General features: G+C 40.5%; 1 protein-coding gene across 11 annotated transcripts in view; it reads right to left on the bottom strand.

The window, feature by feature from the left end:
• The window catches only part of AHI1 (Abelson helper integration site 1), a 101,441-nt gene extending 82,195 nt beyond the window's left edge, over positions 1-19,246 (bottom strand). For 5 of the 11 annotated variants that reach the window (XR_003535415.1, XM_027690466.1, XM_027690530.1 and 2 more), the window contains exons 1-6: positions 19,192-19,246; positions 15,892-15,948; positions 14,771-14,842; positions 14,275-14,396; positions 1,584-2,194; positions 871-1,022 (exon numbers count right to left, since the gene is read on the bottom strand). Coding sequence is in view for 10 of the 11 variants with exons in the window: in XM_027690466.1 (XP_027546267.1) it covers positions 871-1,022; positions 1,584-2,194; positions 14,275-14,396; positions 14,771-14,780 (895 nt within the window). In the remaining variant the exon portion in view is untranslated. Of the gene's footprint in view, positions 1-870; positions 1,023-1,583; positions 2,195-14,274; positions 14,397-14,770; positions 14,843-15,891; positions 15,949-17,677; positions 17,953-18,380; positions 18,863-19,191 lie in introns of those variants that run through there. The other 6 variants (XM_027690475.1, XM_027690484.1, XM_027690513.1 and 3 more) reach the window with 6 other exon arrangements.
• Positions 19,247-22,557: the final 3,311 nt, after the last annotated feature.

Here is a 22,557-nt window from a genome sequence, read left to right as displayed (position 1 = left end):
AGGTTAAAATAAAATTATCGAATTACCCTTTAACATGTAGGAACATACACAGAAGTACATATTAATTAATATAATCTATTCCTATTAACAAACATTTTCATTGAAAAATCACACATCTTCCTCTTGATTGAGATTCTTCCGTGCCACAATGACTTAAAATCCATACAGTTCAACAGCCTGCTCTAGACTATGGCCTGCAGTTGGTTTTGTTTGGTTTGTTTTAGAAAAACAAGGCAAGCAGAAACTGATGCTTTCTCCATGTCTATTTTTCCCTGAATATACCACTGTTTTCAGAAATTCCTCATTTACAAGTTACGAGGAGACTACAATACTTAATAGATATCAAGATACCTTCTCCTCATCAATTTCAGTAATTTCCTTTTTTAAAAATCTGATTTCTTACTTTGTCCTCCACAATATTTGAGGAATCAAGTTCTCCAATTTTACTACGCATTGCATGAAACAGTATTTCTCGCATTTGAATTGAGCCATCAGGTCAAAACAGTGGCGATGAACCATTTTCTAACATAAAGTAAAAAAAAAAAAAATAAAAATTAAAAAATCGGAATATGTGTCTTAATAATACACTGTAAAGGTAGTGTATATGCATTTTTATATTATGCTTAAAAAACTCCAATTTTTAAAACTGTCTCAACTCAAAACTATTTATAGTAAATGAACTTTCTAGATTTTAGATTGATACAGCAAACTTCCTCACAAATATGCCTCAGAATCGGAAGAACAAAAGTACAGTTAAGCAACTAGAGAAACAAGCAACTTCTGTGTTACTACTGTGGATAAATATTTCTGTAGCAGTACAAAAAAACCAGGTAGCAAAGTATACACTATTATAACATTTTGCTGGCAGACCTTTTCTGGTTTTCTTTTTAACCTTCCTGGCTTTAGGTTTCTGTTTATCCATGCTTTCCTTGAGTCCTTCTGATGTAAATAGTCTTTCAGGTGACTGAATTTCATTGCCATCTTTTTCTGGATGATGCTGCAGCTCAGAAATGGACATTGCACTGCAAAGTAATGAATTAGTGTCAGGGCAATTGCACTCCACTGCATATACTGATACAATTACTCATTACCCTTACCAATCCACTTGGAATTCTGCAACTTATCTGTCTATGCCGAAAATGCAACACTCCTCACCCCCCACGTTTGTGTCTTGCCTTTTTCACTGCTCTCCCTCCCTTACCTCTCCCTAATTTCCAGACAATTGCAGAACCACTCATGTGACTAGAGCTAAGCTAATGCTCTTCTGTTGGATCAGGGCCATCACTTACCACAAAAACAAAAAAAAAATCATGCATAAAATTATCTTCAGTTACTTAAGAGCGAGTTCCACAGAAAACACAGATCAAATAGCAATGGAGGATATTAAAAAAAAAAAGTTAACAATCTGGGAGCTAAACATTAATCGTGACAGAATTTTGAAAAAGTATCTTCATGACAGAATCATCCAATTAATCACTTAAGAAATATGAACAATTCATCAGAAAGCTTCTGTCTATCTTTAAACAAAACAAAACATTTTGCTTAAGATTCACAGACACACAGTGTACAGTTTATCATGATACCTTGTTTCAGCTTCACTTAAAACTGCTATTTCTTTCTTCTTTTTTTTCTTTTTGCCCACTTCATTGTTCAATGCAACTTCATGGCTTTGAACAGTGGAGGTAGATTCAGACATCTGTTCTTTAAGTTTCTTTCTCATTTTCTTTTTAATTGCGTTTGCCTCATCCTCAGCCACATGCAGCTGATAGGCTTGAATTAGCTGCTCTTCCTCTTCTAATTCAGTTACATTTCTCACTTCAGTCAAGGAATTTTTAATCTTTCTATCTGCTTCTTGAGGAAGTACATCTGTTTGTAATTTGCTTTTTGTTTTCTTCTTTGAAAAATCATTAGTCCTTTTTTCAAAACTCCCCAATTTAGCTTCATATAAATCTTCCTCCTCATTAAATTGTTCTTGTAACAGTGATTTCTTTTTCTTCCTGTTTGACTTTGGTTGCTTTTTCTCCTCTCCACTAAAAATATCATTGTTTATTTTCTCTGCAATTGATGCTTTCTCTCTCAATTTATTTTTTGTAAATCGCGGACTCTCTTCTTCAGGATTATATGTGTTGTTTATAATTGCTTCATCATTCACACTTTCCTTAGATAGATCAATTTTATTTCTAAAGGTATCAAGCTATAAATGAAAAGAACATAAAACACATTTGTACTAAAAATCATGTTCTAAAGATAAACATAGCACTTCGTGTTATTCCTTCAGCAACCTTACACAAAGTAAAACAAATCAAAGATTTAGTTATTTTCTTGTTTTGATTTTAAAAGTGACAGATTGAAAGTCAACAGAAAATTCACACTGCAAAAAAAAATTTGGTGTTTGGCCACCTGATCCTCAATGTTTCACTATGTTTTTAAATAACTTCTATGTATACCCAGTAAAAAAGAAATCAAGTCTACTCCATAAACAGATGCCAATGTTTACACTAAGGAAGACTTGAAGACTACATGCAGCACAAAACCAAATATTTTTATCCATTGAAAATGCAAGTTAAGAGACAGACTTCTGGCTCAGATGTTTTGCTTCTCAAAATTTATCACTGAAATCATATTAAGAAGGGCTAAAACGGAAAAACACACTTCCATTAAGATTTCTAAAAAAACCCAAACCAATATAAAGTTGGAAAAAAAAAACAACCAAAAAACCACCCCACATTATTCTTAGCGGAATGGCAGAGAGTTAATCTAGAGAACAGTCTTGTAAAAACAGCAAAGATGAATTTCAGCTAATGCATTTGTCTGTGCACCACTTCTAATTCTTGGAGGTTTTATAGAAAACACATTGTAAACATTCCTCTTCCCTTCAAGTTTCTATTCCAGGTTACTAAAGGTAATAATGCTACCTCCCTTGGATGGGAAGGAGATCTGAGCAACCTGATATAGTTGAAAATGTTCCTGATCATGGCAGAGGGCTTGGACTAGATGACCTTTAGAAGTCCCTTTCAATCCAAACTATGATTCCATGATATCACCAAAGAACACAGCAAGTAACTGTCTAATTCTGTAAGGAGGTCAACACACAGACCTCTGATCCTTGACAAAACTTCTATAAAGTTGTTGAGGTTCATTTACACTGTTGTCTTTCAGAAAACTCCCTTAGAGATTCATCATGAAATATTAGAAAGGACTTTAAAAAACAATGAAAGCAAATTAAAAATAAAAAAGTTTGGAGAAAATATATGTATATGCATACAACCTTTTATTTGCAAAGACTCTCTTCCTCAATAAACACAGACACTGTCCCTTTCTAGTTGGGATACTTCTCCCAGTTACGGAATCATGTTTGCCTCAAATATTTGTAAAGAGGGACAATATGTATAATAAGTGATCACCAAAACATACAAGCTTATAAGAAGAAAACACAGAGAATGAAGTTGCAATGGCAATCATGCTTTGGAGGATAGATCCTGACTTAAAAATGCCCACCTGTGAGAACAGTATTCTATGACTAGAAAGAAGAGAATACCCAATGTGCAAATCATCTACCTTCATATTCTAGGCCCTTAATTATGTGAGCCTGCAAACCTTCATCACTGTCTTGTTTTATTCACATCTGACACTTGAAGAGAGAACGTGGTGAGCAAGGAAAATATTACAAGAATTGAAGAAGAAGAATGAAAGAAAGGAAAATTTGAAGTATATGAGTAAAAGGACAAGAGAAAAAAAAATCAAGGAAGATTACTATTTGTATGAGAAAATTGACAAATAAAAGCAGTGGGACAAGAAAAATACACAAAGACAAAATTTAACAGATGAGTAAAGGCTGACATCTGAAACTATAGACAATTAGAAACTTAAAAATGCAATAACTAGACTTATTAATGTTAATTATTAAACAACACTCCACAAATAAAGCATAAATTTAAAAAAAAGGCACCTAAAATTTCATGCTAGTATGCTTATCTAAGACATCATAAAATCTAAAGCCATTCATATATCTTTTCCTTAGGTATCTTTATTTTTAGCTCATATGTCTAAAAATAGTTTAAACACCAAATAATGAAAAAACTGTCCTTGTATCTTCATCTTATACCTGCTTAAACAAAGCAGTAACATCATATTTATTCATAAGTCAATGTTTCGAGAAGATGTGGAAAATCTCATACAGATAACTTAAAATACAGAACAGAGTAGGGGAAAGAAAACAGTTAAAGCATCAAGCTTGGTATAAACTAAAAAAAACCAACAAACCAGAAACAAAACCTTCTAATAAATAGTTTACTTCCTTACTTTTGTTTCTATGAATGGCTTTAACTGCAGAGTATGAGGAATGAAGATTAAAACACACCAACAATTAAGACCCAACAGTGGCCAATAGCTGAGGTCATGCTTTGCCTTTGACAGAACATTAATCCATTAAGCCCAAGAAGTAGAATTCTTTAAGGAATCCTAAACAAAAAGCCCTTATCTTTGACTTGCTCAAGAGTTTCTAAAACAACTGTGATATTCAAGAATCATTTCCTTAAAGAAATAATTTCCTTAAAGAAATCTAGCAAAAACTGGCTTGAAATATTTTCTAGAACTTGTTATTTATCATGCCTACAAACAAAAATCACAGATGACAGAATCTTCAAGGTTGGAAAAAACCACTAAGATCATTAAGTCCAACTGTTAACCCAGTACCACTGTGTTCACCATTAAACCATGTCCCCAAGTGCCATATCCACACACCTTTTGAACACTTCCAGGAATGGTGACTCAACCACTTCCCTGGACAGCCTGTTCTAATGACTGACCACCCTTTCAGTGAAGAAGTTTTTCCTCATATTCAATCTACCTCCTTTCAGGTGGTTGTAGAGAGTGATAAGGTCCCCCCTGAGCCTCCTTTTCACCAGGTTAAACAACTCCAGCTCCCTCAACTGCTCCTCATAAGACAGGTCCTCCAGACCCTTCACCACTGTCACTGCCCTTCTCTGGATACACTCCAGCACCTCAATGTCTTTCTTGTAGTGAGAAGGAACAAAACATACATACACAAATATGTGTCACAACTAGTAAGCACACAATTATAGCAAATTTACTTATAGGAAAAAAACCCACCACAGATTATCCTTGTAATGAAAAAACACAATCTCAAACTACAGCAAATTCCTAGCACATTTATGATACTGCAAGCAGCACAAAGCTGCTTCCACAGTTCAAACACAATTCCTCAGATACACAGCCTGTATGATCTCAATTCAGGCCACTTTTTCCACATGTTGTAGTTATATGATGTAATTAAACAGAGAGGAAAGATGCAAAGAAGTCACAAAACAATAAAGTAAAAGCCATCAGATTAGGACTCAGGCAGACCAGGGATACTGGTATAGGTTCTCTGACTGAAATGCAGGACTGAGAAATACCAACTAAGAGCAATCGTCAATACATAAACACACTTGAACTGAGTTAGAGAAAGCATTTAGGCTGGAAAAGCAGCTCAGAGAATCGACCCTCTGGAGTAACTCCAGAGACAGGCCTCTGACCTGAACCTGACTTCAGCTTAAAACGTGGAACAAATAAGAAGGCTTTTTTTCAAAACAGCTCCATGGCTACATTACAACACCAGGGCAGAGGAAATGCTCTTTCCGGAAAACAGACTTGCTTGCACTACTGGCTTGATAGAAGAGAGAGATGGGTGCCAGCCAAGATGCAAGCAGGTGGGCTAACACACAAGGCTCATATCACAATGAGCCAACCTCAGGTCACATCACTTGCCATTTGTGTCCCAGAGCTGACAGAAGGGACAACACCTAATAATCTTACACCTTTTCAAAAAGGCTTCTCAAATATACATGAGTGGAAGCTGGCAACATATCAAGTGAGTTTGTCACGAGTATCTGGAAACTCACATAACCAGATTTACAAAGGTACCCAAACTTCTTCCCCTAATACAGGTACACCTTGAAAAATTAGGGGTGAACACTGCCAGCCCATTGAAGCGCTGATATGTACCAGTTGTAAAAGACCATTTACTTACAACTGAATTGGGAATGAATGTACTTGTGATGGTGATTTGTTGGGTTTAAGAAAATCTTCACGTGCTAGGAAACCAATTTTACTGCCATTGCTCATATAAGACTATAAAATGTAGACACACTAAGCTAGAAGACCTTTAATTTATAGATAAGGTGGGCTTGGACAAGTTTCACCAAATTCTAATAAAAAACATTGAGAAAATGTGTAGGTACATTATACAGTCAACTATTGGCAGTTCTATTATTTTAAACACAAGAAACAAAGAAACATAGGAAACAAAGCAGAAACAAACACGAAACACAAGAAACAAATGGATAAAACCCAGCAGAAATCTCCATAATTACTTAGTGTCTGTCAGCATAACCAAAAAAAGCAGAACCTGGGAAAATTCTACAACCTTAAAGCTCTGCAGGTTTTACACCTGAGACAGATGCTAAAGTACTGAATTATTCAGAGGAAACCTGTAAAACCACCATCTTACCCAAAAGAATACGATAATTGTCAAGCCTGAAGATGGACTCCTACTATCAGTACCCACATGAAATTCCAAACTCCAGCCTGTCATTCAGGGCCTTATAAAGAAAGAGAAGGAGCAGGTTCATTGAGGTAGGAAATATAAAGCTTCAAACAGGTAAATCTGTTGCAGTCCTGCCTTGAATATAAAACCTTAGTATCAATGTACACCCACCCCAATTTGTAATCTGATCAGACTAAAGTCTAGGAAAGAAATTTTTGCCTCCATTATGGGATCTTGCTTTTCATCTGGTAGAAAAATTCACTGACGTTTTCAGAGTTAAACATGCTCTTTTCTACCACAAAATGTAGATTGAACCAAATAAACTTAATTTTCCTGCTGACCTCAGACAGATTAAAATAGCTGGGCAAAATAATCTGCATATCGCCTGAACTGAAGCTTGCCTCATTCTAACAACTTGTAAGAGGAGGAACAAATGGTAAAAAAAAATTATGGTGACTGTTTGCCCTAGAAAAGATACTAGCAAATTCACTTTCTGAGTGTGTCTCAATTGCTTGTGTCTTCAGCCATGCCTTTAGGCTTCACACCACAGCCCCTATGGCTACTAAACAGCAAAACAGAGCTTTCACTGGCCACAGCTGATGCTTATTTCCATCTCCATTACAAGCCCCTCATTCCTATTAGTTGTGACTTCAAACTCATCCTGCCCTACAGACATCAACCTTTCCTCTTCCAGCCAGGCTGCTTCCCTTCTCTCCAGGCAGGGTCCCCAGGCAATGGCCACACAGAGCAGCACAGGGAAGCAGGCAGGCAATCTCCTTATCCTCAATTCTGTCATTTAAAACCACAGCAACCTCCTGCAGCTTGAGAACTCAGATTTCAAAGCAACGGCGGACTATGAGGGAAAAGGTTTTAGCAATCTAAGAAAGGCTAGAGCAAAGATAAAGGAAGGAACCACACTGGTACATTTCCAGTTGAAATATGCTCTTAACCATGACCCGTTTCTGATCAAATCTGGGAGACCATTTATGGCAAGTGCGTGACACAAAGCCAACCATCACTGACAAATTTCCACATTATTTCAAGATATGTGAAACTCTATATAGTTGAATCATATGAACTGAAGAAAACAGGAACAAAACCAGCGAACCTCCCCCATCTACCTCCTTCTCCGTCCACTCCCACACACATTTATTTCTTACAGAGAAATGACTGTTTATTTGCTGAAGCCTTTACAGAAACTTCTACTTGAAAGCAACCAGCATGGAAAATACCAGCCTGAGCTCTTGCAACTTTGCCACACTTTAAGGAAATATTCCAAATGGTCTGTAATAGGTTTCAATACATGTTCTCCTCAAGTTCTTAGTTTTTAATTGCTTTGATTGGTAAAAACCTAGTTTCAACAAAGCCATAAAGTTTCGTTTCACATTGATCCTAAAAATGCTTCCTAATTTGCTTGCATACCACTAACTTTTGATTCAGGTCATTGTGATTTGGGTAACTCCAAAACACTAGTGTTTTACATCAGAGACTTCTGGAATGGAAACCAAATTTAAAACCAAAGTAAGTGTAAAATATTTATGAGTAATATCTATTTGCATATGAACACATAATTATGTACTTAAAAATAACAGAATTAAAAATTCACGTTTCATAAAGAAGGTTAACCTAACTGAGGAAGAATTTAGTCTTGTATTTAGATGAATGCCAGCAGAAAAGGAAAAAACCACCCTTGAACTCTCTGTGATATATTTTAGACAGGTGGTGGGTGCCAGGCACGGCCAGGGGCTTCCCCCCTGCGCCTCGGGGACCGCGTGGTGGGTGCCAGGCACGGCCAGGGGCTTCCCCCCCGCGCCTCGGGGACCGCGTGGTGGGTGCCAGGCACGGCCAGGGGCTTCCCCCCCGCGCCGCGCGCGCTCTGCGCGCGCGATTTGGTCACCAGGCGCGGCTGCAGCGTGAGAGGGGAGAGAGATGGGCACCCCTGCCGACTGTTGCTGCGCACCCGTGGAGGAGGAGAGGGCAGCTTCAGAGCACACTAAGGTTTGCCGTTCCAGGTTTGGGGGAGAAGGGGAGGGAGGGTACAGGGGAAGAGGGGGGGAAGAGAGGGGAGGGGTATCGAGCGGGCCACGGGGGTCCTCTGACTGGTGGGAGGGTGAGCGGGGCAATCCTGTACGAAGTGTCACAGGTGACCAGTGCGCCTGAAGATATGTGGTAACACAATGGAGGTAGGTTATGGTCAGGGTGGGGAGTGGGGTTCCTTTACAGTGTGATGGGTCCCAGCCAAGCTGGGGCCCTGAAAGGCACCCTAGCCTTGGGTGGGCACAGGGGCTAGAACGGTCAGTAGGTTTGTTTGTCTTTTTGTTTTTGGCTCACCTACGGCTACTGCCCAGGTTTGGTATGGTCTGGATATTTTTGCTTTGCTCTGTTACATCCTGAAAGGGTGGGCAGGACAAAGGGCTGGTCCTAGGTATCTCCTTATGATTGTATATAAATAGGTGATAGTAAAGTAGGAAATGAAAGACTTGCCCAAATTGTTCTAACAGGAACGTAGCCTGTGTGCCCCTATGTGGTTGCGAGCTTTGCTGGTGATGGTACATGCCTTCGGTAGGGTCACCCATGCCAGACAGGTCAAAACCATAGGTCCAAATACACTACGTTCTTGGGCAGGATGAGCTCGTTAGCCTTCTGGCAGTCATCCTAGGAGAAGGACAACTCTAATCCCAAACCCGGGCAGATGGAGCTCGCTTAGCCCTGTAAGGCCATCCATCTAAGAGAAGGTCACTAATCAAACCTATGTCCTGAGGACCTCGCTGCCTCTGTCCAAGCTTGCTCGGCCCTGGCAGATGAACCTTAGGATTAAAGGGTGGGTTCAGTTCCGCGCATACTGCATCTCACCTAAAAAATCCATTGCGCAGGCTTGAAGGCTTTACCCACATGCAAAAAGTCCTGTAGCGACGGGCGAGGGTCAAAATGGCAGGTGAAAGGTGCACTGGGAGCCGCAGACTCAACCCTGCATGCAGGCGGTTCAGGATATTGGTCATTTGAGACTGACGGAGATGAGAGTCTCTTGGGGCAGCACCCTGAACGACCAAGCAGCCTTTTCAAGGACAGCACTGCTTGCTCCACTCGGAGAGGGGCCTAGAAAAGGTAGCCTAAACAAAGCTCATCTCCACCTTCACCCGGTTGGCTAACCGCAGACCGACGGGCATCTTCTTCCAATGCGGTCGCACAAAGAGCAAAAGACAAAGGCATGCACCTGCCTCCAAAGGTGTACCTAAATTAACTCTAGCATGTTGGAACATCAGAACCATGCTTGATTCTGCGAATAGCGGACGTCTTGAGCGACGTTCTGCCCTAATTGCCCATGAACTGGCCCGTCTCAACATTGACATTGCTGCTCTCAGTGAAGTTCGCCTTCATGAGGAAGGCAGCCTCAGAGAACATGGTGCCGGTTACACACTCTTTTGGTCAGGTAAGTCCAGAACTGAAAAACATCTCTCAGGCGTCGGCTTCATGATCAAAAACTCTATTGTCCCTAAACTCGAAAATCTGCCGACAGGTCACTCTGACTGCATTATCTCCCTACGCCTTCCACTAAACAACAAGCATCACGTTGTCATCTTTAGTATATACGCCCCAACTCTCCAAGCTGACCCTGCTGAAAAAGATAAATTTTACACTGACCTGCGCTGCCTTACCCAAAAGGTACCAGCAGATGATAAGATCATTATCCTTGGTGATTTCAATGCCAGAGTAGGTAAAAATTTTGAAGCATGGAAAGGAATATTAGGCAAGCATGGTGTTGGAAACTGCAACGATAATGGTCGACTTCTGCTAGAATTCTGTGCGGAGCAACAGTTTACCATCACCAATACTATCTTTCAGCAGAAAAATAGTCTGAAGACAACCTGGATGCACCCCAGGTCTAAGCATTGGCACCTCATTGATTATGTCTTGGTGCGACGGAGAGATGTCCGCGATGTCCTCCATACCCGCGTGATGCCCAGCGCAGAATGTCAAACAGACCATCGGCTTGTGCGCTGTAAACTCAACTTTAATCTCAAATTCAAACCCAAAAGGGGCAGTATCCCAAGGAGAAGACTCCAAGTTAACGATCTCCAATCAGCCACAGTAAGAGAAAGATTCCAGGCAAACCTTCAAACTAGGCTCAAAAACCTTCCCACAGATTCTGCAGATTCCTCTCCTGAAACAATTTGGCAGCATATTAAAAGTAGCATCCTGCAATCCTCTGAAGAATCCTTAGGGTTCTCCCTCAAGAAGAACAAGGACTGGTTTGATGAAAATAATCAAGAAATCCAGGACTTGTTGAGGAAGAAGAGAACTGCCCACCAAGCACACCTTGCGCTGCCATCCTGTCACGCAAGAAAAATAGCCTTTCGTCTGGCATGCAGCAAGCTCCAACAGAAACTCCGTGACATCCAGAACAAGTGGTGGACCGATCTAGCTGCAAAAACTCAACTATGTGCAGATACAGGAGATCACAAAGGATTCTATGAGGCCCTGAAAACAGCATACGGGCCTACATACCAAGTCCAAAGCCCACTACTCAGTGCAGATGGTCAAACGCTTCTGACAGATCAAACCTCCATTCTGAATAGATGGTCTGAACACTTTCAGACTCTTTTCAGTACCAACCGTGTAGTCCAAGACTCAGCAATTCAGTCCATCACACAACAACCGGTGAAATACGAATTGGATACTGCCCCCACTTTAGGAGAAATCCTCAAGGCCATACAGCAGGTGAAAATCGGCAAGGCAGCTGGGGTTGATGGAATCCCACCTGAAGTCTGGAAACATGGGGGCCTTGCACTCCATGCTAAATTTCATGAGTTTGTGGTGCACTGCTGGGAAATAGGCGAACTACCATCAGACCTTCGTGATGCAGTCATCATCACCTTGTATAAGAAGAAAGGTACTAAATCAGACTGTTCAAATTACCGTGGTATTACTCTGCTCTCCATTGCTGGCAAAATCTTGGCAAGAATACTCCTGAACAGACTAATACCCGCTATAGCAGAAGGAATTCTACCTGAAAGTCAGTGTGGCTTCAGAGCCAACAGGAGCACCACAGACATGATATTTGTTCTCAGACAACTGCAAGAAAAGTGTAGGGAACAGAACAAAGGTCTCTATGTAACCTTTGTTGACCTCACCAAGGCTTTCGATACTGTGAGCAGAAAAGGTCTTTGGCAGATTTTGGAACGTTTAGGTTGTCCCCCCAAGTTCCTTAAAATGATCATCTCACTTCATGAGGATCAGCACGGCCAAGTCAGATATGGCAACACACTTTCTGAGCCCTTTCTAATAAAGAATGGTGTGAAACAAGGCTGCGTTCTCGCTCCTACCCTATTCACAATCTTTTTCAGTATGATGCTCCAAAGGGCCACGGCAGACCTCGATGATCAGGACGGTATCTACATTCGATATTGTACTGATGGAAGCCTATTCAACCTAAGGCGACTGAAGGCCCATACTAAGACCCTAAACCATCTTGTCCGGGAGCTGCTTTATGCTGATGACGCCGCCCTTGTTGCCCACACAGAAGCAGCTCTGCAGCATTTAACATCCTGCTTTGCAGATGCTGCTGAGCTCTTTGGGCTGGAAGTCAGCTTAAAGAAGACAGTAGTTCTCCATCAGCCTGCACCTCAGGAGGTCTTTCATCATCCCCACATCACCATCGGCCAATCAGAACTCAATTCAGTCCAACAGTTCAATTACCTAGGCAGCCTCATCTCCTCAGATGGTAAGATTGACGGGGAGATAGACAATAGGTTAGCGAAGGCATATAGTGCTTTTGGAAAACTCCATAAAAGAGTCTGGTGTAATAAACACTTGAAGAAAAGTACCAAGATCAGTGTTTACCGAGCCATAGTGCTGTCTACTCTTTTATATGGTTCCGAATCATGGGTCATCTACCGCCACCACCTGCGTCTCCTAGAACGCTTCCATCAACGCTGCCTCCATACAATCCTTAACATCCACTGGTCAGACTATGTGACCAATACATCTGTTCTCGAACAGGCAGCAATCACAAGTATTGAGGCCATGTTACTGAGAACGCAACTGCGATGGGCAGGGCACGTCTCCAGGATGAAGGACCACCGCCTCCCTAAGATCCTGCTCTATGGTGAACTTGCCACTGGCTGCCGCAAGAGAGGAGCTCCGAAGAAAAGATACAAGGACTCCCTGAAGCAACAACTCAGCCTCGGGCATATTGATCACCATAACTGGTCTACTCTGGCCTCTAATCGGGAGGCCTGGAGACACACCATTTATAACGCTGCTGATGCTTTTGAGAAAGCACGCAGGATCACCCTTGAGGAGAATAGACAACGCAGAAAGAATCGTGCCTTGCAGAATATACCCTCTAAGGAGTCTTTCTGCTGTGTCTTTTGCAACCGGACTTGCCTTTCTCGTATTGGCCTTTTTAGCCACCAACGCGCTTGCAAGAAAAGTGGGTAGAGCCCTTCCCAAATCTTCGTTCGCGAAGCCCAGCCATGATGATATTTTAGACATCAGGTTGATTCTTCGTATAGACTATTGACTAAATACAATATACTTCAAGGAACATAAATAAAAAAAATCCACATAAAATTAAACTTCAAATTGCCAATCTAAGACAAAATAGCAATACTAAGTTTAATATAAATATTCTGAATATATATATAAATATATATAAATATATATATTTTAACATACATAATAAATACATAATATATATATAAATAAATATATAAATAAAACATTTTGATATTACACAAAATACCACTTCTTTGTCTTAAATGAATATTAAAGAAGGAACATTCATTTCCAGCACCTTATAAGGATATTGCAAGAAAAAATACTGAAAACATAAAACCTAACAGAAGGAAAACAGAAAAACAGAACATATGTCTCTTAAGCAAATTGCTTTCTTTTTAAATTCCAAATCTTCTAAGTCAATAATTAAGTATATATAGGACTCATATTAGACATTTATTCTCCTGTTCAGGAAAAAGACTAGAATCTGAACCATAACTCAGAGGAATTTCTGAGGCTATTTTAATGACAGATATGCCACAAACAAAAATGTCATTTAACCATAAAGTCAGAGTGATAGAACCCTTCCTAATAGGCAACTCAAAATCTTGCTTAAGTCAAAATCTTTAAAAAAAGTTGACATGTGAACACAGGACCACTCAGACACAAAGCTCAGCACGTGCAGAAATATTCTGATCACTGACATCAAATTCAAAAGAAAAAAGTAGAAAATTGAACAAAGTTAATTATTATCTCTAATATTATTACAATTTCTCATCAGTTTTCAATTTGGTGCTGTATTAGATGGACATACTTGTATTACACAGATGTAGTACTCTCAAAATCAAATACTTTTAAAGCCATAATTCTACTAGCCTTCAAACATCTAATTAACTCCAAGTGAAGTCAATACCGAATTTGAAAATCTTAAAAATTTTACAAAATATGTGAATTGAAAACAAAGTACTGGCGGGTATTAGGTAAATGTATGCCTGCATGTGCCACTTTCTTTTTACCAGTATTATAGTCTATACCTCCAAATTACAAGGATGCATTGCTGGTACACAAACAACAAATAAAAGCCACATCAAAAACAAGGGATACGTGCAGAAACATAATTTATACTTAATTTTTTTTAATGTTTACAGCTCCTTTCTACAGCACATTTTCCTGATCTTTTTTCCATTATGGAAGGCAATCAAACAAAACTTGCATGTGTTCTAACTCACCACAACACTCTCTGGAGAGTCAAACTTCTTTTTCTTTGATTTCTTTGCATCTGTTAAGCCTGCATGGCGTCTGAAGATTTCCTCGAAGCGGACTTTGGTTTTTGCCTTTGCCTCACTTTCAACTGCAAAAAAAAAAAAAATCTATCTCAATAATCACCATTGCTAAAAAAGTGCATAATCATGATTTAAAATTGCAAAGGATGAGAATTATTTATCAGGGAAAGTTTACCAAAAAATTCACTTAGTATTCAGTTAAGAAAAAGACTGTTGAATCCTCAGCTACAGTATATTTATCATTACCATTACAATTTTTACAAGAGTCCCCAGGTTTAAAATAAAAAAAAAAAAAACACTTCAAAAATCAACTATGATCATGCATTCAAAAAGAAGCCAATGCAGCATTAAAGATTTATATAAGACAGAAGTAACTTCTATCATTTGCATCTAGTTCTAACTATAAAATATGTACTGGAAATCAAACACAAAGTATTCTTACCTGCTGGCATTTTCAGTCCTCAGTTAGAAGTGGCTCAAAACACCAGCTGCCTCTTCCTCAGAATTCACTGTTCTATTTAAAGTAATTAACAATTTTCATTAACATAACTGGTCCACAGACTTGAAGCTAACAGTTGAATGTGTGCTGATTAATATTGAGTACAGGTGTTTTAGTCTGGAAATAAATATTTTCCTATTTGTCTAAAATATTAAAAGCTTTCTACCATCAAATCCCAGCTCAGGATTCTCAGCATCTATCTGATACTTATTATTTGAGAGTAAATAAATAACAACACTGTAATTGGCAATAGCCAAATAATTCAGCACTATAGTCCTCCAATCTTTTAAAAAACCCAACAGTTTATTTAAAGAATAATGACCCACGAAGCCATTTATATCGAAGCCTTTCTAATCAGGTTCCTATCCTGACAGCATCATTGAGGAAGTCACATTGTAGTCAGCTGATAACTTCCAAAGCAAAGATTAGTATCTGCCAGCAAATCTAACTTTACTACAAATCTCTAAATATTTATGTTTACACAAAGCATTTGTATTTTTCATAAAGCAGACAAGCAATTACATGAAACTCATTTCTCTAAAGAGAAAAATGTTAGGCTCTACTGGTTGTGGAGAAAAGCCTACAAATGCAACGAACTATTGTACCTATCTCCCTGACAGCCCTTCCAGCAATAGCTCCAAGCTCTCACTCGGCAACATGTCCTGTTAAACACTAGGAACTCAAATTGAATAGACATCCAGACTACATCGATGCTAACAAATTAAGACACGGCATTAAATACTGCCAGGATATGGTTGCATTACTCTTGCACCACTTTGGTCCAAGCCACCTAACACTCACCTATATAAGGGTTAGGAGTTATTATGGATTATTATTAATAGGTAGTTCGCATGTAGCCACTCTGACTTGAGGCTGAGAGAGTTTAATAGCAGTAAAGTGAGCCAAACATACCACAGGGCCTCAACACGCACTCCTGGGCACACACATCTTATACCAGCACAGGGAAGAGCTGAGGCTATATTGGGTCCCCAAGAATCTGCACCACCATACCCTCAGATTCCTCTCATCTTTCTTTCACAGTGTTACTTGCACAGGCTACATACCTTCAGGTCATTCCACACTTGTTACTTAGCATACTGTGGCCTGCTGGATAGCCAAACCAAACCAAATTAAGAAAAAAAAAGCAAGAAGTGTTCAGGTTGGTTTGGGATTATAGAAGTGCTGATTAGTCAGTTGCCAGGTGTCATTACTTTACTTTATATCTTAAGCAAAGCATTTACATTAAGTATCCTGCATTCTAAGGATGTTTGAAATGAGCAAGGATGCTGTGGTGGTCCCAGAAGGGACTTTATTGAAAGCAAAAAAAAAGTTTAGTTCTGTTATATGTTTCACCATGACACTGATGAAGTTGCAATATTTTCACTCACTGAAACATGTTTTGACTTGGAAAGCAAAGCTTTACTGTCACAACTAAACCAGTAACAATCAAAAGCAACACTTATTACAAGAAATGGTACCAGAAAACACCACTGGAAAATAAAATTGCTTTTGCAACTTATACTTAGTTACATCAAATGGGCGTTTAAAAAGTACTACAGTTATTAAGTGCTGCTTTTCAAGTAGTCAATTCCCAATCGTCTAGAAAACTCCTATAATTTAGAAAAGTAGAAAACTAGACATGTTTATAAAATAAAGCAGATTCTATCACTTTAATCATTCACTGAGGACCATGGGGAACATGGAAAAGTCTCTTATGATTAGTTGAGTTATTACAATCAGCCCTTGAAAACTAATTACAAACAAATGAGATGCTGAAGGCGTCTTAAACTTAAAACAAAAAATGAGAGACAATATAGAACAGAAAAGCAAAATGAGTAAAGTACATACCTGTTCCAAGTATAGAAATAATTTTATGGTCAAAGGTTAAATAAATCAGATCACAAAAAACCCTCAAAACCCAACCTACAGGTAAATTAATTTTGCAGATACATTTGCTTACAATGAAACAAACACCTTTCCAAAGGCCAGGCTCACCTCACGGTTATCATCATTCTGCCTATTTATTCAGTAATTGTCTATCCTCTTGTGGCAACAAAATTAAGAGATAAAGTCCTCTTGATAGTGCTATTATTTAATATACATTTCCAATTTAGAATTTCATGACTTTCTACATGGCACATTAAAGCAATTATTAGACTTGTGTAAATATAGATCATTAATCAACAGGGGTAAGATCAAGGCTGTTTACTTAGTGTAATCCCACCTTGAAATAGAAGAGATTTAATGGTATATCAAACTTCAGCAACCACAGTGCCTCAATCTGAATAAATTCAGTTATCATCAATTTTGTAAAATGCATTTTTGCCTAATTAGATTGGATCTCTTCCATGTTAGAAAATATAAGACAATTCAGGAATGACAAAAATACATACCTGGAACAGTGGCATATTCCAGCCACCACGAATAACCAGAGAAACAAATTAATGAAGTCCAAACTTTCAAGAATTACTATATACTTTCCCAAAAATCACCTAGTTTGCTCTTCTCTAATATTACATGTACATATATACATATATATATATCTAAAAATGCATATAGAATGTATTTATAAAAGTGATTGCGCATTAAATTCTTGCTCTTTTTGCAATATTTTGCAATACTGAGTTCCTATATTCTACATCTGTAATATAGGAATTCTCTGTGCTAAACATGCCCAAAAGGCCACCATTCAGAAAACCCATTTTTATTGGTCACTAAAAAAAGATATAAATCAAACCTATACTATAATGAGCAGAACGTACAGAATCTGTACTACATATAGGAAGTGACAAACTTCCTACCCAATTAGGACCATTTAGGAAACTGAGTTGACAAAATATAATTGCACACCTCAGGATTTTCCTAAACTAAAATCCTCAACTTTCCTTTTTCACAGAAAGTGAGTGTAAACTTCAGTGGCTGAAAACAAGTAGAACATCAGGCCTTGTTATCTTTTAGATCATAATTAGAAATCTTAGGTTTTACTAGTAGGTTTCTAATGCTGCTACCTGTAGGTATCACTACTTTGAATCTGAAAGAACTTCAGCTCAGAATTATAGAGCAAAATAACACTGAACTGAATCTGTTTCTCTTCACTATTGTTAAATGTGACATCAAAAAACAACCTGGTTTTATGAAAGAAAATTTAGCATTTAAGTCCAGAAATCTGACAGACAGCTTTATTATTACCATGTAAACACCTATGTACTTGCATATCAATAAACACTACTACCAAAAGTGCAGTAGCCTTCTACCAGTTTAGATGTGCCTGTAAAAACCTTGTGTTCAAACTAGTTTAAAAAGATGTTTTAAAGAGCTGGTGCTATTCTCATTTTTCTAGCAGTATCAGAAAGCTTCAGCTTCAGAGGAACTGTTGGGTTGTTTTTTTTTCCCCAGAAATTTGGCAGCTTTAGTCAAGAGAAAGTTGCAAACAGACTCGGTCCGCCCTGATAGAAAAACCATGGACTTCAGTTCTATGTAAGGAAATACAGCTGACTTCTACTGTTTATTAAAGTCTCTGCCTTATCTGATAATTATGAAAATGCTTTCTCACCAAGTATTTTAATTTCCAATGTGGCATTTTGCTTCGCCTAGAAGAATAGTGGTAGATAAAACAGCTATAAATGCACATTCACAGTACACACCACAACCGGACTAAACAACGGAATTATTTAATGAGCATGTGATGTGAGGATGCACATTCCTCATGGAAGGGAGGCATCCCCGCTTTGGAGCTCAACGTGTCAGGCACGGAGCAGCACTGTGTGTTCACGTGCCGCAGGATATAAACTAACCACGCAACGTTACCCGAGTGAACTACAAAGCTTGTAAAGACGGGGGGGAAATAATACTGCTCAAGGGATTACGGCTTCCCGCGGCACTGCTTCGTGCCACCACGCTGCGCCGAGACCGGCAGGCAACAGGTCTCCCTAGGCCGCCTGCCTCGACAGTCAAGCCGCGGGGTTACCCTGAGCAACCACAGCATTCGAAGGAGCGGGACGCGCTTCCATTGCTTCCCGAAGCGCCGAGGCCTCACGCGCATCCCCGCGCTCCCGGCCCGCGCTGGCCCCCGCGCTGGCCACCGCCCAACCCGCTCCTGCTCCCGCTCCCGGCTCCTGCTCCCCACTCCTGCTCCCCGCCCCCGCCAACCTCCCGGCCACGGCGCGCCTGTGGCTGAGCCCCCCGCCCCGCGGCGGGAAGGGGAGCCGGGGGAGGGCACAGCGCCAGGGAGGCGGGACCCAGCCCCACCCGCCTTGGGGGGCGCGCACCGGGGCGAGCGGCGGCACGCGCCCGGCAGGACTCCAGCCGCGCGCAGCCTCCCCTGCCTGGGGCGCGGCCCCGCTGCCCCCGCGGACATCACTCACGTCGGTCCCGTCCGCTCCCGAGGCGCCGGCTGCGGGTGCCCCGCCTACCCCCCCCGCCAGTGGGCTCGCTCCCGGTCTCCCCTCCGCAGCCCCGCCCGGGTGGTTCTGCCCGAAACAACCCCGACTTCCAAGGAAACGGCGCAGGCGCGTAGGGAAGCGGGGCGAGGAGGGGCGGGCGTGCCGGTGGCCGTGTCGCTTGGGGCCGCGGAGGGCGGCGCTCCCCGCGGCGGCGACGGGGCTGTTGAGGGTTGTTAGGGTTGTTTTGTTGTGTTTTACTCAACAAAATCGCGGTGCTTGGCTGAGCGCTACCGTCTTCTGAGTTCCGGATCTGTTCGCAGTGGTGTTTGCCTCATGCGTCATGAGTTGGTTACGAAAACCTTTCTGGAAACGCGAGGTTGGAATTTAATTAAAAAAAAGAGAGAGAGAGAGACTGTGAAAAGCATTAGAACCGGGAACCATCTCGGGGATACCTTATGCTCCATTGGAAAAATGCGTCAGAAGTCCATAATAGCACTCTTGAGTTCACACTAACAGAAGTTGCTTGCGGAAGAATAAAGTCTCAGGGTAACGAGCTCTATTGGAGTCAGGAGGGCATCTGTCAAGTGTTTGGAATGGACATCAGCTCTCTGCAAACGGCAGCACGAGTGAATGTCCTTAAGCTATGCAGATACTGGAGAAACTTTAATTTTGTCTGATTTAGTAGCTAACTTAAGCAGTGTTGGGTTTGGCGGTTTTTTTTCCTCTGAGGAATGATAACTCATTACTGGAATGAAAGAAATCTGTGTTAGTTTCTTCTGTGTAAAATCTGATTAAAACTCTAGATCATTCCTTCGTGCACTAGAGAGTTTGAGAAATTAATGCAAAGTTTTAAATGCATGTGGTCAGATCTTTTCAGAAGCAAAGTTGGGTAAAATTAGCCTTTGGTTGACAGCAATTTTTACCACCTAGAGGTGAGCTATTGCTTGTGATTCTATGGTTGTGACATAGTTCCCATAGTGTCTTTCAAATTCTGTGAATGAATTACACTGGCTGCCAAAAGAATGCACATTCTGAAACCTTGCTTCCTTGTTTCTCAGGCGTTACTAGTGACAGATGCTGTTATCTCTTTCTGGTACTTACTTGTCCTCTGCTTTCTCAAATGCTTGCATGCACTCATATGATAGGTAGGGGTATTTCTTTTTTCACAAGGCAGGTGTCCTGGGTTGCCTTGGCATAATATAAACAAAACCCAACTCCTCAGAATTTCTTGTGCTTCTTTTTTATCCTTGGTGTATCTGCATTCTTATATGTCTCCATCCATGGTAGTACCCCAAACTCCATTAAATAATGGCTTTGAACAACCCGATCTCACTCTAAGGTTGGCCTTATATTGAACAGGACCAGAAATCCAGATGTTACTTCCTAAGTTGTATGGTTGTGACGTTATTTGTTATGTCTATATTTGATGTATAATTAGATGATAGTTCTAGTGCTAGTTTTCACAGTAGCCAAGACACTTCAAACGGTCTCAGAGTTAGTCATAAGTTAAACATCCTAATCAAAGGCCACGCTGTCTGTAACCTAGCAGGTTCAGAAAAATTCTAATCCAAATCCTAGCCCCAACTTTCAATGTAGATGAAATGACAGAATGGTTCCCCAAGAGAATACAAATTTATTGCTTATTGTGATATGGTACCTCTGTTTGGTAAGCCTTATGTTACATCCACAAATTATTTAGGATGCAGCAGAAAAGCTCTTCAATGTTTTTGTTTGTAAACATCAGTACCCATCCTGACAACACCAGTACCATCAATCACAGAATCACAGAATATTTTGAGCTGGAATGGACCCACAAGGATCATCGGGTCCAACTCTTAAGTGAATGGTCAAGAAACAGATAAGGTTTATACCTAACTTGTCAGCCACGATCTGACAAGTTGTACTAAAAAGTAGACATTTTCTTGAGAATCTGTTACAGGACAGTGACTGTGAAGACAGACTCCAAAAAGCTTTCAATACACCAGCTTGCACAGTAACCTGAGAGCTCCCTTGCACAGTTTTGCAGTTATATCATTGTAAGGGACGATTAATGATTTACACATTCTGAGATCACCAAAAGACTTTTGCAAACTGAAAAGAAGCAGCTGCTCACCCAGCAAAGCCCCCCCCCACCTTCTGGGATGGGTTGCAACACTGGTATAATGTGCATAAGCACTGTTCCTCCCCAGCAAACACAAACCTACATACTGTGCATGTACACAGATATTCTAGCACAGTCTCCAGTGCTGTCTCAATGAACTCTTCATCATGATTAAAGTTGGGACAGCAGGAACTGTAGAATATATTGCTGAGTATGGCAAACCAATGTGGAAAGCAAGGTAGGTTGAAATGAAAAGTGAGTCGTGGTAAATTCTGAAGAGTGCTGTCATCCTTGAAATTATGCTTCCTCTGAGGATTAGGATTGGAGTTAAATAAGAAGGATGAAGATGTGGATTGGTGTCCACCCATATAAAGCCTCAGGGTATGTAGGGTTGTAATTCTTAGATGGTAAATGTTGAGGCTATTGCCAGATGGCTTTTCTGAGAGGAAGACTGAAGAAAGATCCTACTTTTTCAAATCTGTTAAAATGTAAGATCCCAGAAGTCCCCAGAGGTTGGATAAATGCTGAGCCTGGCAGAGTGAGTGGCTGTCCTGGCTCAGGCTAGGACAGGGGTAGTTTTTGCAGTAGGCAGGAGGGGACATGGCTAGGACCCCAAAGTTATTCCGTACCACCTCACATCATTGCTGGGGGAGGGGGAAAAGGGACTCTTCTTCCAGGGAGAAGGGGTCCCTTCTGGCCAAGCAAGGCCAGGGTGGACATAATGGTGAGTTAATGTTGATCCCAAGCCAGAGGGAGTAGTCAGGGGGGAGTGGCTGTGATCAGGTCAAGCTCTGCACTCTCTTTTGTACACTTTTGTTATTAATATTATTGCTGTTACTGTTCATTTTATTATCTCATTGCTGTTTCCAGTAAATTTTTCTTACCTCAACCCATGATCTTTGCCTTTTGTGCGTCCAATTCTCCAATCTGCTGCAGCAGGGAGGGAGAGGGAAAAGGAGGGGAAGGATTGACTGAGCTTTGTGTGGTTTTGCCCTTTCAGTGGGAACAGTAAATTGGGAAGTACCATTCCTAATCCACAACAGTGGCCTATGGCAGCTGGGAGGCTAAGTTATGGTTAAAAAACCAGTAATTTTTAATCACTGACATAGAAAGCAGATTTGATGTCTGATATTTGAGCAGCAGTAGTAATGGGCTACAAAGCCTTTTAAATAAACTTGGCACTAGACATCAACAGGTTTTCCTATTACTAGTACAAACTTGTTTCAAGTTTCCAGAAACACTTGTTT

This window comes from Neopelma chrysocephalum, unplaced genomic scaffold (assembly GCF_003984885.1).
Source record: "Neopelma chrysocephalum unplaced genomic scaffold, ASM398488v2 Primary Assembly neopelma1_23, whole genome shotgun sequence".
NCBI lineage: Eukaryota > Metazoa > Chordata > Aves > Passeriformes > Pipridae > Neopelma > Neopelma chrysocephalum.
This window is presented reverse-complemented; position numbering and strand designations above follow the sequence as displayed.